Raw genomic sequence first — 17198 nt, 5'->3', positions numbered from 1 at the left:
AAAGAAACATTAAAAAATCATCCAATCCACCTCCCAGCCTCAAGGAAAAGCTAAGTACACTTATATAATCCTTGGGCAGGTGTTTGTCTAATGCATTCTCCTAGATTCTCAGTGATGGAGGCTCCAAAACAACCCCAAGCCATCTGGTCTAATGCTTTAATATCTTAACCATTAAAAGGGGCTTTCTTCAAATCTAAACTGAACTAAATCTAAACTGATCTCTAATGCTGGAGATTAGTTCCATTATTTCTCTTCAGACACACTGGCTTTGGTTGAATGCGTGTTCCTCTACCTTTTCGTAAAAGCCATTTGTCTGTTTGAAAACATTTTCCATCATCTACCTAATCAGCTCTTCTTCAGACTAACAAACCATGTCACTCAGCTGTTCTGTAGTGACCACATTTTCAAGATCTAGGCCTTGTTCTCACTTGTGGATTCTCTCACCCATTGTGAAGTGAGGGTTAAAACCTGTATCGTGTCAAAATGAAGTTTCATAATTGCTAGGCAAATTAGGTGATTACTCAAATTATTTTAAAGATGATACTCTTGTCTGCGTGTCTCAGTATGAAAGGAGAAATATAGGCAGGCTATAATTTCCTATCACATTTAGATCATTTTTGAGATAGCATTGTCTAAGCAATCTTTTGCCTTTCCTCATTGTACAGACACTTGTTGCTGAAGCACAGTGACTTGCATTTGTCTTTTAAATCTATGCTATTTTTAAAGACCACAGTTTCATACTCTCTCTCTTCTAACACATTCCTAGTATTTCCCAGCTTGAAGTTATCTCCAGATTTTGCAAGTACATCCTTCATTCCAAGTCCATCTGAACTAAACATGAAAATATAGGCTAGTATCTGATCCAGTAAAAACCCAAGCCAAATACCACTCAATGCATTCTTCCTTTAAAACAGAAGCCACTAATAATTACTCTCTGAGCAGTTTTCTAAGTAGGCCTGCATCCAGTGTATAATATTTTCACCTAATCACTGTTCCCAAATTTACTTGGGAGAATGCTGTATGCAACAGTTTAAAAACACTACTAAATTAAAAAACATGACCCTAAGTATTTCTTCTACAGCTAAAAAGCTATTACATAGCTATATATATTCTATATATTAGATTTTTTCAGCCAATGAACTACTCTGTGTATTTCTGGAAGAACCAACCTAGTCACAGCAGTATTTGACACAACAGATGAACCTTGTCTTTCTGATGTGAAGTGTGGACAAATTCCCCATGCCTTTGCTAACCCCCAAGTCAAACCACTGCAGCGTAGTTTAGCTCACCCATAAAGATACCTAGGATCTAACAGTACTGATTTGAAAGTAGAAGCAGAATATTTATTGGTTAACTGATCCAGTATGTTACACACATGACTTCCCTAAGTGGCATGAATTGCTGCATTTTCGTCTTACTGCCAAGTTGCAGTCAATCAGCAAATTTTATGGTTCAAGTGTAAGTACCTGAAATGCACATACAGCTTTCCATATGATTGAGATGTTATCCATATGATTGAGATGGAATATTTTCTCACCCAAACTGACTTGAAAGAGACAGAGTTCATAAGTACATGCCCTGAAAATCAAACTCAGTAAATTAACCCAGGCTATGAAGGACAAGAAGGCTGCTTCCAAATTACTGTGTTTTTTTAAAAAGGATACTATTTTGCCATTTAACATTTTAGCTAGTGGAAGACCAATTTATCCTTCTATCAAACCATCTGCTACTTGTCATCTTTATTCCTTGGTGTCCAGAACCTACTGCTCCAGAGAAATAATCAATTTTACAGGCCAGAAATAACTACAGTAGTGAGGAAAAAAAAAAAAAAAAAAAAAAAAGATCAAAAGAATTTAAAAATAATTCTCATAATAATGCCTGTATTTACACAGCACATTTCATCCTGAAGAAAAAACAATGAGAGCACATGTTTGCACTTCACAGACTTCTTCTTATTCCTCCAATTCACCAAAAATAAAAACTTGAGATGTATCCATGATGGAACAAGGAAAATGAGGTCTCATTGGAATACGATTTTCCTAAGCTAACTCAATTGCACTTCCTCTAATCTGGCTCTAATACATTCGGCGGTTGCTTTCTGCCTCAGTTAATAGTTTGTTAGTATAAATTAACCTCGTGACTATAGCGAGACCTATCACACTTGCCAACTCTATCAAGAAGCTTCTCTTTTCCAAAAGGGGTACGAGGCACGCATTTTTGCCTCCCTCAAGCTGTTGTTAAATTAGTACTAGAACTGTCACCTTGGCAGACTGACAAATAGCAAAATCATCTGTAACCCCCTCCACTTGAGTCCGCAGCACACACCTACAGATGTTCTGATCATCCTGCACAGAACCAAGCAGAGCTCAGTGATGATCTGCCAGGTGTAAATCCAAAACCCAACAAGCATACACTTACCGATTTCCCTGGAGATCTGGGTGAATGCCTCTACGCCGCTCTCTCCGTAGTTTCCTTCGGAAGCCAGTGTTGACACATAGTTCCACCCAAGGGCTGTCACGATGTCAACCATGGCCTGCGCTTGGTAGGAGTCAGGTGGGACCACTCGAGAGAAGAAGTCATACCTGGTGTTATCACTCAGTTCTGGAGCTGTAGATGCATAGCTGATTTGAGGTATCTGGAAATAAAACGACAAGTAATGCATGACTATATAGTATCTTTTCCCTCTATGCATGTATGTGTTCAAAAGGATTAAAAGAGATTATGCACATGCACTCTGCAAAACTGAATATCTTGTTTTAATTAAATCAACTGATCAGAAAGCAGCTCAGATTTTGTAAAACGTCAGTCAAGTCTTAAATAACACTCTTAGTAAGAAATAATGCATTCTGCTTTGCTCTAGATGTCACGATTGTTGACGTGTAAGCGTAACAACTTCTTTTGTGATTCTTGCCTTGACAGGAAGAGATTTTTTTAAAGGAGGGACGCCTAGTAGTACTACAGAAGGTAAGAAGGTCACATTATTAATGTCTGATTGTTACAAACACACACTTCAACTCAATGAGTAAAATGTAGATTATTTCCTTATTCTTGTTTTGTCTATACACATACCTATATGCATGCTTTTCCATTTTCTTTCTGGATACCAAATACCAAAAGCTATCTGATAAAAAAATACACAACCATATATATGTATGTAGTCTCAATACAATATAAATTCAGAGAAGGAAAAAGGTTCCAATGAAGGTTTGTAGTCCTTCATTTCAGTAGTCTTTCTGGAAACAAACGAACAAAAAAAATAGGCAATATACCCAGTAAATAATTGAAATACATTTTAAAAATAAATTAGCACTCTTATCTTCTTTATAACCTCTGTTAATAATAGGTGCTTAATGTACATTCTACAAAATATAAAATAGCCTTCAATGAAGCAATAACAAGAGTTCCTAATCTGATATCAATTCTAAACTGATTGTTTTGAGAACCACATTTAAAGTTCTTGATAACAAGTCACTGTTTCATTAGATGCTATGGGAGATGATTTCAGTGGAACACTTGCATCCTACACAGTGTTTATTTATTTATTTATTTTTAAATGTATGCTATTAACATTCTGGTCACTAACCCTGCTTTTATAGGCAGCACAGATTCCTACAACCTGAAAAAAAGCAGTTTATAGCCTAAGGGGTGGCAAAATCATTTCTCAGTCAGAAAAAAAAAACAATTCTTACGTATCTTGGCTATACATTTATTTAAGAAATTTTCTACTCGTGGAGAAGCCTGAGAATAAACAATCTGAACTACTGGAATAATAGCAATCAGAGAGAACAGAAAAAAGGGAGGATCAGAGATAAAGCAAGTTAAAGGTTATATCTCACACAAATCAGTATTCCTAACATAACAAAGACCCACCATGAAAAAACAAGATAAAATCTCCTTACAAAAGTTGTCTTGTATAAATTCCCTTTCTTTCAGAAAATATTTGAAACATCTTTATCTCTTTACAGAGAACAGATTCTGTTCTCCAACAACACAATTATGCGCATTTAGAGCACATATCATTCCCTTTCAAAATCTGCTCTATTACTGTCTAAAATCGTCAGCTTTTTCTAGGTAGAAAAGAAGTAAAGGCAACTTTTGTGTGTCATTTTGCACCTCAGTGTGTCATTTCACAAAAACTATGGGGTTGTTGCTTTGAGGAAAGTTATTTCATTGATAACAACTATAAAATCAACACCAGCGAGAGATATTATCAGCACCACCAGACAGATATTTTGTTGTTGAAAAAAACATAAAGGCCAGACCACAGCATTATACATCCATTAACATTCTCAGTTCTTCTTCCTCTTCAGGCATGAGATGAATAACAAATCCTAGATATGGGTAGGAGAGCTGTAGGTACAACTTTGCAATGAGATTCTTCAGATCAATAGAGAGATTTTATTTTCGGTGAGTGTCGCTGATTTGAGGCCATGGAAAAGCCAGAGAAGAGAAGCAATTTTCCTACTTTTCAGCTCCCTGTAGCTCAGCTTCTTCCCTAGAGTTATTTCTAATAACAGTGGAAGAGAAGGGAAGGTAAATAACAGTCCAAACCAAACACCCCTGAAATCACTGGATGCACCTTAAGCCACCACAGCTTTATAGCTCCTGCCAAAATATCTCCAGCATGAAATAAAAGGAGGGGAAACACTGCCTAAACAGAAAGCCACGCCTAAATTTCAAGAAAAAAGGCTTATGCAACGGAATATTCAGGTTATTTATTTTTATTGTACAGTAATACAGTTGCTTGAAGACACTCCAAACAACACTCAGACATTGTTTGGCACAAGGAAAAAGTACTAGGATTTAGTGGTTCAATAACCCATGAACAAAAAATATATACATTAGAATGTAACAACCCTAGTCATGGTCTGTATGTTTAATAAACCATTTTACATGTCCCCAAGTACATTTTACAAGACAGAGCATAATGCTGCCTAAGCAAAGGAACTGTTATGCTCTATCAATTCAGTAATGTGTGTTTTAAAAACTCCCTAAATACATTCTGCATTTATACTTCAGGTTCTACTGGACCCTTGAGATGTAAATTTGCTTTTTGAAAGAGACCTGTGTAAGGTCTCTTGCTCCTATATTTCCCATTCTAAATTTATCAGTCTAAATTTTCAAAATTAAATACAATTTACTCAACATTTGCATTGTATTTATATGTTATGTATCACAGTCAAAAAAACTTCAGTTCTTTGGGGGACAAAAGGAAAAAAGCAAAGGATTGTATAACTACATTTGAATGAGTTGTCACACGACAGCTGTCACATCCTCTGGGAAGGGCTGGAAGCATTTATGTATGAATGTTCACTGATGATTTTTTTCCTATTCTTCCTAACCTATGGTTAGGCCACTCCCCTTCTATTAACCCATGATCTGATAAACTCTCTACTTCCAGTGAGTGACGTTCTTGAACTCTTTGAAACTGTTACGCAGAGAAATTCATAAAAGCCTTATTTTTATTTTTAAGCTGATGTATTAAAAACTTTAATGTTATTTGAAGATAAACATTTATAGCGTGGCACTTTAACTACAACGTCTGGATTTGAAATAATATCCAGTTTTTTAGTAAGGACTGGTCATAATCTTAGTGCATCCTGGGCTGCAGCTGAAACTACCAGCAATTCATTTTGTCTATTATCCACAGTCACAGACATCAGAAAATGATTCCATATGTTTGGGGGAAAAAAAATAACAGAAGAAAAAAAGGAGGGGACAAAAAAAACACAAATAAAACAACAGCTTATAAATGAGTAGAAAGGCTAAGTCTGCAACACAGATTCAAGCCAAAATTGTCAGTCAAGCATACTCTGTTCTTTTCCTGGATCTTTTTGGGCACATCTCCAAGTTGATTTAAAATCAGTCTCTAAAGATTTCCTCTTCCAAGAGGATCAAAGAAGACAGAGCAGTTACGTCAGAACTAGCTGTCCAAAAGCCGTAATTGCGGCAGCACTTCAAAGAGGGAATATCTGTATGACATATCTGCCAACCATTACTACAGAACAGACTGCTGCTTCCTGATGGAGCAGGTGTGAGCAATTTCAGAAGAGCCGAAAGCAGCTAACATTGTATGTCATTTATTTCACTCAATTGGTGAACCACTTCCAGTCTCCAATATACTGGGGGAAAAAAAAAAAAAAAAAAAAAAAAAAAAAAAAAAGGAAGAAAAAAAGAAAAAGCCAACCCCCAACTACTATTCTTCAGCAATTATGACTCCGGATGTGTTCGGTGGGTCCAGTGCAGGGATCCAAACCACACAGGTAACACACTAAGAACAGCAAAGAAAACTGAGATCAATTTGCCCTTCCAGTAAAGAATCTGAACACAGCATGCACTCTCAGCCAATATGCCTTCTCTTCTATGACATTCTGTCCAAATTAAGGACAAAAGGTCAGTGGAATCTTCCTTACTGAGCTCTCAAATCCATTTGCTTGCTGCATTTGTCAATGTATAGTATCAACTGGTCACTTTGAGTGCCATCTTCCTTTACGCAGCCTTTCAGCTGGAAGCATGATTTGGGAGCAGAGTAGTAGACAGCAAAATGAGCAAAACTCACACAAAAAAAAGACCCAAGAAAGAAATCACCAGTAATTTTGAACATAACTGATAATGAGTTACACTCACAGAAGTAACCATGCAATACAGTCACGCAGCTTAATGGGCTTAAACAACTCACATCTTCAGTTTAACTAGCCACTCGGTCCTATCACTACTAACTTTAGCATATCAGTAATCTTTTTTTATTTCCCTTTTCCTTCTCTCACCAGTGAGCAGCTTTTTTTGTTTTGGTTTGGTTTGTTGTTTTTTTTTTTTTGTGAACTATTAGCATAAATTAGAAGATGTGAAGAAGATCACATAAAATTAGAAGATTAGAATAAAAACAGTAATAATCTTAACAAACAAAGTAACAAAGCCAGTAAGCTTAAGGTTCATTACTGGTCAGCATTAACTGCACTTTACCACCAACTAATAAATCTTGCAAAGAAGTAAGTATGCTTGAAATAAAATTTGACTTTGGAAACACGTTTTCATCTTAGTGATTTTTTGAATTTTAAGTACCTATCATTAATCATTAATAGCTCTGTCTTTTCAAGATTTTTATTCCCTCTTATGTACAGCAAGAGAGAGTTCCCTGTGAGTAAAAAAAATTAAAAAAAAAAAAAATCACAGCAGTGAAATGAATCCTCAGGACTTAGATATTGAACAGTTGCTGAATGAGAGCTGAGGTCACTGTCTTTCAGCTATTAGACACATTTGTAAATTGCCATTAGCTGGAGCATCATCCTAGCCTGCTTGCACTTCAGAAAATGTGTGTCAGCCAGCAGTGCAGTGCTGCTAAACTCAATGAGGTTAGACATACAAGATTTAAAAGAGTTTGATGAGGTTTAACAATATCTTGAACTATACCAAAAAAGATATAAACTGCTCCATTTTGTTACCAACTGTAGGAGATGAAATGCACCCTGAAACTGCCCATTTCCCTCCACTGACACTAAAGGGAGCCTGGGAGATAAACTTAACTGTTACGTACACAATTTAGAACATTCCTGTAAACAGCTACAGGTCTTCTGCTGAATCTCACTATCCCATTAATTTTAGCAACAAAAAAGGGATGATTAGCACAGCTATAATTTCCTTCTGAAACGCCTTCATCTGTCCATCTACGGCAAATACTGAATAGGTTACCCATGCAGTACTAGAGACTTTATTTCATTCGCTTTGAGAATAAACCAAAACTAGAGAACATCCTGGAAATATATAACATGTTAAGACTCACTCACGCCTTTGGAGATGTGAAATGACCCTTTCAGGGCTCAGAGCAGGTTGATGCCTTGCCAGCTCCACTGACTACAAACCCCCTACAGCTCACATTGAGAAGAAGGTTCAGCACATGAAGTTTTCGATTCAGCCTTTTTCCATGGATTTTACCATGAAAAAGACCATTCTGTTGCTATTTATGTTTGCATTAGATGTATATTCATTTAGATTTAAAAACGTGCATTTGTAAATTTTATTTATTCAGAAAGACAGAGTGTGTGTTCTCTCTTAATGTTTAGGACTTTGACACCATCTGAGAGATGTCTGCTAACCACAGTATTCATCATGTGTCCAGTAAGGTATCCTGGTCAGGAACTGACATAGATGTTCCCAAAAAATACCTGCTTGAGCAAGTACATTAAAAACAGTTACACTTTTTACCTAGACAGATATGACTTAAAATGCATTTAGATGAAATGAGGGAGGGAAAAAAAAATAAAAGAGAAAAAAAAAATTAAAAGCTTTGGAAAGGGAAAGAATGGAAGTATAATCTGAAAGCTGGCATTAGCAGTTTTCCCTTAGAAGGCAGGATTATTTCTTTTTTAAACAATCTGAGTTACTCCAAGTCATTCTATTGGCACTATCATAATGGTTTCTTTCAAGGCTGCTTGCAACTCGTACACCTCTTGAAAAGGAGCTAATGATAAGTTAATGTCAGCTCTTTTGAAAATTCGTCTACATTTATATGTTTTTGTGCAGAAATATGGCCTTCATGATTAAATCTTTTCACCTCCTATTACTCTTCCACTGGTTTTACCTCTTTTGATATCAGTTACATTCTAAGGACATATTCCTGAGAAGCATATACCTTCAATGAGCTACACTAAAGTTTTCATCAGAAAAAGACATACGTGCGAAGCAACAGAGCAGACTGTGGTCAACAAAATTATTTCCGCAACCACCACAGATTGGCCTGGTTTTTTAAAGTCAGATGTAATCACTAAATCAATAGAAATACAGAGATAAGGCCAAATATGCACATCCTCCTTCATTACTGATTGTCTTTTTTCACCAACCACAAAAACAGAAATGAGGTATTTGCAACCTCTTTCTGAGGTTACCTTTGGAGGGCAAATCCATTGGCAACTAAGGTACTCTGCATAAAGTGAATTATCCTAAACAAAGTAGCTTCTTATAGCTAAAACACATATTTGTATAGCATCAGTTATGGGATGACAAAATATTAACCTTACATGGCATTTCATTCCACCTCTACCAGCCAGAAAATGCCTTTTGTAAAGTTTAACCAGATGTGTTACAGCAAGGCTATTTTAGTTTGTGACCTCTGTGCTGCCTTCATACAACAGGGTGCAAAAAGAAGGAATGTGTATAATATAAAGGGTTTGAATTTGATAAATAGTTTGCTTCCATTGGGTTGAAGCAGGTCAGGGACTCATTATAAGTAATTATTTTTAATTACACATATGGAATAGTACATAAGAAAGAAAAAAAAAAAAGTGGTATCACAATTTCAAATCCCTCAATAGATGCAGCATCTACAAAACAAATTTACCACTCTGCAAAGTACAGGCCTTTGTGCTCTGTGATGCACTTCAGGGCAAAAACATTAAAACGATATTTATGCATTATGAACGTTTTTACAGCTGAAACACATCTTGTCACACTGTGCATTGCTGTGTAACTCCGGGAGGACAAGAATCCATCTAAGGACAGCTTGAAATGTCATCAATGTTTTGTGCAACAGAATCTATTGATAAATGTTTAACAATGGCATTTTCTCAGCAAGGAAGCTCTATTCTGCTATTTCCACATCCCTTTAAGTCCTGGATTTGCCTCTCTGAAAAGCCAGCTACAATAAGCAGTTCCATATTAAATTATCCATCATATGTAGGCAGCTTCTTTCCAAATGTTTTAAACCCAGCTGAGGTCAAAGCACTGAACGATAAATGGGAGAAACAGTAGATCAAATGAGTAACATTTTCATACTGAGATCAAATCACTACATGGGGAGTGGGGGATCTTAACCTTGGGAACAGCTGTTAGTGCTTCATTTACAGCTTCTTATGTTCTCCACTCATCAGATCAAATGGGAAGCCAAGGATGGGCAGATAGCTTTAGGGACTTCAACTACTAAACCTCTTTTTCTGCTTGTTGGAAAACTCTCACTTAATTGTGTGTATCAATATGTTAAACTTGTGTCAATCTCTACTGAGCAAAGTGTGAACTCTGATATTTTAAAGCTTTTTTATTTCCATTTTCCTCACTAGGCTCTGTCGCTACAGTGCTGGCAGCAACTGTAGCCTCTTCTGATGAGTTTGACGAAATTCATAAAGATGTGCATTACTTTTGGTCCAAACTAATAAAGATTATTATTATTATTATTATTATTATTATTATTATTATTCAGCAGCAATACAATTATCTTGTAAGGTTAACGTTAAGGCTGTCTGAATCAGGTTTTCTTTATATTCATTTACTAATTAGAACTACAGAGAGCACAGCAGCCATCTTCACTCACCCATGAGGACATGCAGTTGTCACAGGAGTTTTTCCTGATTATAGAGAACATCACTATGGAGGAAGTGCTCTCAGCAAGATGCAAGATGGGTGCTCTGCTTAATGGACAGTTCTGGTTTTCACATTGACTCTTCAACACTGCAAGACCAGTACCCAGTGGTATGAACACTGGCTGAGCAGTAGTGCTATCCTTCTGTTACCCATGCTGTCAGCTTACTATCATCAGATACAAATATCTGAAAAAATAACGTGGGGAGAGAAAGTGAGTTTTGTACTGTTTACAGCATTTTCCACAGCTGTGGAGAACATCAATATACGTAGACAGTGCTCAGCTGCCCAGACATATCTGCACATCCTTCATGTGTTTTAGGGCATGCAACACTTCAGCTGTTCCTCCAGAAAGTCCAGATTCCCTGTAATCTGCCTGCCCTGCACTAATGCCTTGGACACCTCATCATATCAGAGCACATTAAGGGAATCCCTGTGATTCACCACAGCTAGGGATTCCTTCTGGAGTATAGCCAGTTCATATAGGATTATAAAACATAGTTTTAGATCCATATATTACAGACTTGGAAAAGAGAAATGTCAGCTTTTTTTATTTTTATTTTTATTTCAGATGATTTTTCTACTTTTCTAAAAAATAATCAGCATTGGTAAGCAGCAGACTTACATTGTGTTTTTAACCTTAAAAGCTACAAGAAAATGTGAATCTGCATTCCCAGCCATTTCCAAAGAATTAAATGTTTTTCACATTACCACGGTAAGGTGCTAAGTCCCTTTGCTACTGGTAGAAAAATTGAAGAAAAATGCAAAACTTTTCCAATCAAAAGATTGGGAGTCATCTGTGAACTAAGCTCTGAGGCTCACAGGACTGATATCCTTCCTATTCAAAATGTACTACATTTAAAAATAGGGTGGCCGAGTACAAAAGGCATCCTTCTCCACATGGCTCCTGAACAACATATGGCCATGTCTCTTCTGTTCCATCATTACCAGATTTTTATTCTGATCTCTGACTTAAACACTGAGGTTTATCGCTGTATTGATCCATAGATTATGTCATCAAAAGCATAAGGGCAAGCAGAGAGATCAAAATCCAGGCAAACCCAGTAAGAGCACACAAAGTAGGACCATGCTGCCTCAGGTTTGCAGATTCTCCACAACAGATCCTACAGAATTTTAGAAAGTTGTGACAGTCCCAATATTTAAACTCAATACCAAGTCAAGTGCACTGGCAATGAAGAAGTGACATGGGGTGAGAGGGAACAACACAAAGCCAAGAAGATGCTGACATAAATTCATTATGCGGCCAAACTTGTTTCAAATAACAGGAATGACCTACTGCTTTGTTTCGTTGTGTCTAGCAGTGTCAGAAACTGGAATCCCTGAAGGTCAAACTGGTTGCCAGTGTGTTGGTCTTCTGTGACCATTTTGAAAATCCCAGCTTTGTAGTACTAAACAGTGGATGTGAACACATTAAATGCTCTTTGGAGATAGCTCACATTGTCACTGAAGCATTTTGCAGACAATCTGCAAGGTCTTTACAGAGTGACTGGTGTTTTGGAGACTGCTCCACAGACAAGAAGTCAGAGCAGCACAAACTGTGCTTAGAGCCTGTCATGGTTTTATGATTTTTGGTCATCAGTATTCCACACCATAACATCATGTAATGCATTGGGGGTGGGGTTTGATATCTGCCGAATGTTTGTCCGTCGGAGAAGAACTACATTTCCCCAGGAGACTTTGCGGTCAGCAAGGGGATATAACTCCAAGCAAGGTCACCTGATCCTTTTTCTTCGCCTGCTCTTCGCCGCCTGCGCTTCGCCATCTGCACTTCGCCGTCTGTACTTCAGTCACTCAACTGGACTGCACTTCTCACCCCAGCATTGTGGTGAGGTCTATACAATTCAAACAGACTCTCTCTCTCTCTCTCTCTCTCTCTCTCTCTTTCTCTCATTGTATTTTACTAATACTATATTTAGTAAAATCATTTGTTCCACCTCAGATCAGTGCTGTTGTTTTCAAGTATTTTGGGGTCCCCTGCTTCCCCTTTCCCAGAGGCGCGGATCCCTCCGCCCTGCTGGTCACGGAACTGGGCTGGACCAGCCCATAAACCGTTGACAGAGCCTAACAAGGTAATGAGATCAAGAACTATCAAGAAATGCAGCCTACACCAAAAAATAGAAAGCACACAAATAGTCTCCATAATATAACCATAACAATAGATGGTAGCGAACAGAAAACAATCAGTTTTCAAACATACCAGTATTTCATAAATATTGTCATATGCATAAGAAAGGCACAACATTAAAACCATAAAGCAAACAAATAAATCAAGCAGCAAGAGGTTGTGCCCATGATCCAGCATATCAGAGGTACAAGCACAAGCTTGTTCATCATTTGTTTTGACTCTGCCAGCAGTCACTAGCAAAATCTCACAAAGAATAGGACAGCACTGAAAATTCAAAACTTAAAAAGACACTTGCATATAGATACAGCATGCAGGCTCTATTTCATCACTAGCAAAAATGCATACTAATAGTAGCAACTGGATTGAAAAACAGTGCTGGGATTTTGCTCTATTAGATAGTGTTCTTTTGCTCTTGCTATCTGTTGTATTTTTCACGGAAATAAGTAGAAGGCATTACTTTCAGATCGACCAACATACGTTCCTTATGAAGACAGACAGATAGATAAGTAAATAATTTTCCCTGATAGCTTTTTCCTCATGCTTCCTATAGGTTGTGCTTTCTTTCTTCAGATATTTCAACAACTTACATTTTCCTCCTATTACCTTTTCTACATTTTCTTCTGCGTGAAGTGTCAGGTCCCCTGCACTTGGGCCACAGCAACCCCATGCAATGTTGCAGGCTTGGGGCAGAGTGGCGGGAAGTCTGTGTAGAGGAAATGGACCTGGGGGTATTGACTGCTCAGCTGAACATGAGCCAGCAGTGTGCCCAGGTGGCCAAGGCAGCCAATGGCATCCTGGCTTGCATCAGAAACGGTGCTGCCAGCAGGAGCAGGGAAGCAATTGTCCCTCTTTACTCAGCATGCTGAGGCCGCATATCGAGTACTGTGTTCAATTTTGGGCCCCTCACTATAAGAAAGACATTGAGGCACTGGAATGTGTTCAGAGAAGGGCAATGAAGCTGGTGAGGAGTCTGGAGTGCAGGCCATATGAGGAGTGACTGAGGGAGCTGGGATTATTTAGTGTGGAGAAGAGGAGGCTTGGGGGAGACTTTGTCACTGTCTACAACTTCCTGAAAGGAGCTGGTAGTGAGCTGGGAGTCAGCCTCTTCTCTTGTGTAAGTAGTGACAGGACTAGAGGGAATGGCCTCAATTGCACCACGGGGGATTCAGGTTGGATGTTAGGAAATACTACTTTCCTGAATGAGTGGTCAGGCACTGGAATGGGCTGCCCAGGGAGGTGGTGGAGTCACCAACCCTGGAGGTGTTCAGGGAACATTTAGACATTGTGTTGAGGGACACGGTTCAGTGAGAACTATTGGTGATAGGTGGATGGTTGGACTGGATGATCTTGTAGGTCATCCTTTGTGATTCTATGACCTATTTCCAGACAGCCATTTGCCTTCACTACTGGCCTTCCCTGACTCATCTCACTCCCTCCTCTCTTTTCAACCACAACTTTGACCAGCTGATCTAGGCTTCTCAGCTGCAGCTCTGCTTCTTCCTTTTGGCAGCTGATGGTTCAAAGATATTTCCACCTGGACCAGCAGAAAGAACAAAAGGGAACTCTTCTTCTACGACATATCCTAGAGAGTCACTACTCACTCTAGTCTACTAAGTTAGGTTTCATTCCCCATAATATACATTTTTTCTCTCCATTTATATTGAGAAAACACCCACAAAGCCAGCAAAAGCAATACTTGGTGCAGGAAAACAGCTTATGTTGGATGAGCATTTCATATCATTCCTGTAAATTCTCCTTTTTCCTATTTTTATTCATTGCAATTTAAGTATAAATCAGTTTACTGTTATCAACACCATACAGCCTTGTTTGAGTGCTAGTCTTAGCCTTCCTGGTTAGTGTGATGGAGATTTCTTCCCTAGCATGACTCTCCAATATCTCTAAACCCAAATGCAGATGATATATAAGCCCTTTTGAAGGTTCTTAAAAGTTCTCCTCAGTTAGCTTGATCCTGTAAGTCTGGTCCCACCACGAACAACATCCTTCAGCAGCTCCACAGGATGCTAAATTAAGGGAGCATGAGGAGCTTTCAATAAGCCAGAAAAGCTCTACCGCTCATTTTTTTTTCCCATTTCAGCATTCCCAGAAACAGAAGATAATTCTGTCAGGATGCCAGTAGTCAGAGGGAGAGATCACTGGCAACTGCCTTCTGCTGCTCAGAGAAGGGGCTCAGGAGCTCCTCCACCCATGTTCACGCCTGTTATCCACACAACTACAGAGTGCTTCAGTGGGCAGGGAAGGGGACTTCACCCCTTCCAGACATTCCAGACAAATGTTTGCTTTTTCCTAAAGGGGCAGTGAAAATGCCCAGAGTAACCTACAAACTATTACACATAATTCAGCATCTTCATTTAGATAAAGTCAACCACTGCTACTCCAGCTAAGTACTGGGAATTCTGGGAGACTTAGAATTCTGAACTTTTTTTTTTTATAGATGCAAAACATTTGCTTTTAAGAATTCAATTCAATTACAGATATCCAAGATAACTCCGTGTTTACCAGACTGTTCAGTGCACAGCCACTACATGCAGTATATTGATGTTCTGATCAGTAGTCTTTGGAAATCTTCCATATACTGTGCACAGACAATTTGTATTAGGAACTAGGGTACCTTGTACTACTTCTGAATACTAGAGTAGCTTTTGATGAGTGAACATCTTTTATTTTGAAATTGTCCTCCTTCAGTCTGTTGCTGCATATGTTAAAAGACCCCATAAAAAGCAAAATTACACTAAACTAGATTTAAAAGTGTCAAGAGTATTGAATAAACATTGGAGACATCAAAAATCTGAGTGGATGCTCCTGATGACAAGTGGTGTGGGAACACCAGCCTGTGCTGAACCTGATACAATTCCATTTCCATCTATTTATTGAAAGTGGTTCACGGAAGTATTTCTGCATATCGGTGTCACCTATCCATTCCTAGGCACTGAATAATTTGGTATAAAACCAAGTGAAAGAATCAACATATTTTTTTGTAGAGTATCAATGTCGTCTACATTTCCTTAAAAAATAAAAGTAAAAACAATATTAAGAAAAAAAAAAACAGAGAACTTTGAAAACATTTGCTTTTGATGTCTTGAGTCTATCTTCTCCTTCACAGATTGCAGACAACTTCGACCAACAAATTCTATTATTGGAATAGAATTTGCGGTCTCTGTCTTGCACTAGGGCTGCCTATGCAGGATATGGTGAAGTTGAGCATTTTGAAATGGGATTTACATACTTCCTGAACTAGCCAGTAGGAAATACCAAGCAGAGGCCAAAAATGATCCAAGGGATGGATCACCTCCCCTACAAAGACAGGCTGAGAGATCTTGTTCAGCCTGAAGAAGAGAAGGCTCTGGGGAGACTTCAGAGTGGCCTTTCAGTATCTAAAGGAGAGCTGTAAGAAAGAAGGGAATGGACTCTTTAGCAAGGTCTGTGGTGATAGGGACACAACAAACAGGAAATGGTTTCATAGAATGGCTTAGCTTGGAAAGGACCCTAAGGATCACCAAGTTCCAGGCCCCCCTGCAACAGGCAGGGCCACCAACCTCCAAATCTGGTACTAGACCAGGTTGCCCAAGGCCCCATCCAACCTGCTCTTAAAAACCTCAGAAACAGAGCAACCACAGTTTCTCTGGACAACCTGTTCCAGCACCTCACCACTCTCTCTGTAAAGAACTTCCCCAGACATCCAATATAAAACTTCCCTCCTTGGGAAACTCAAAACCATTCCCCCTTGTCCTATCACTGCCTACACCTGTAAAAAGTTGAGTCCCCTCCTGCTTATAAACACCTTTTAAATACTGGAGGGCTGCAATGAGGTGTCCTCACAGCCTTCTCTTCTTCAGGCTGAACAAGCCCAGCTCCCTCAGTCTGTCTTTATAGGGGAGGTGCGCCTGCCCTCTGATCATGCTCATGGTCCTCATCCAGACCCCCCCCCAAACTGAAGAGTTTCAAACTGAAAGAGGGGAGTCTTAAATTGAATATAAGGAAGAAGGGCTTTTTTTTTTTCCCCCCAACAAGAACAGCAGTGAAGCACTAGAATAGGATGCCCAGAGATGTTGTGGATGCCCCCTACCCTCAGGCATTCAAGTTCAGGTTGGATCAGGTTCTAAGCAGCCTGACCTAGCTGTAGGTGCTGCTGTTGATTGCAGGGGAGTTGGACTAGATGATCTTTAAGGATCCCTTCCAACTCAAACGATTCCATGATTCAGGATGTGTCCAAATCATATCTAGGTTGGAACCAAGACAGCACTTAATAGCCCATAGCCACCTCTGTATATAAGACTGGTTTACACTTCTCTTTCAAAACATATATGGAGAAAAGGACAATGTTATCATCTCTAGCTGCTTTCTTCCCCCATCCACATCCCTCTTTTTTATTTTTTTTTTATTTTTTTTTTCTTCCCCTTTTTAATTTCCCCTTCCAAAATGCTAGTTGCCCTGAAGCCACATTTTGCACCGTTGCTCTTCACTGTGACATACTTTTGTGCATCACAGGTCCCAGGATCTGGTCTTTACTTCTTGAGGAACTTATTTAACACTGAATGTAATATTACTTGCCAAACATTTTGGCAATAAGCTAACTTCCATGGAGGCAGCCCTTGTGGGTTAACGCAGTTGACGAACTGTAAACACTAAGGGAAATTTACTGACCAAAATTAGACACCAGAAGTTTCACAGATCCAAGAACATCTTC

At 38.8% G+C, this 17198-nt stretch overlaps 1 protein-coding gene across 1 annotated transcript in view; it reads right to left on the bottom strand.

Annotated features, from left to right (window-relative positions):
• GRM8 (glutamate metabotropic receptor 8) overlaps positions 1 to 17198 on the bottom strand; it is a 317845-nt gene that overhangs the window by 253283 nt on the left and 47364 nt on the right. The window contains exon 2 of the mRNA XM_042872520.1: positions 2419 to 2635. Coding sequence (XP_042728454.1) covers positions 2419 to 2635 — 217 coding nt within the window. The remainder of the gene's footprint in view (positions 1 to 2418; positions 2636 to 17198) is intronic.

The sequence above is a fragment of the Lagopus leucura genome, unplaced genomic scaffold (assembly GCF_019238085.1).
Source record: "Lagopus leucura isolate 7727_CA_CO unplaced genomic scaffold, USGS_WTPT01 Super-Scaffold_100008, whole genome shotgun sequence".
NCBI classification, from domain to species: domain Eukaryota; kingdom Metazoa; phylum Chordata; class Aves; order Galliformes; family Phasianidae; genus Lagopus; species Lagopus leucura.
The sequence above is the reverse complement of the archived record's forward strand: the minus strand, read 5'-3'. Positions and strand labels throughout refer to the sequence as shown.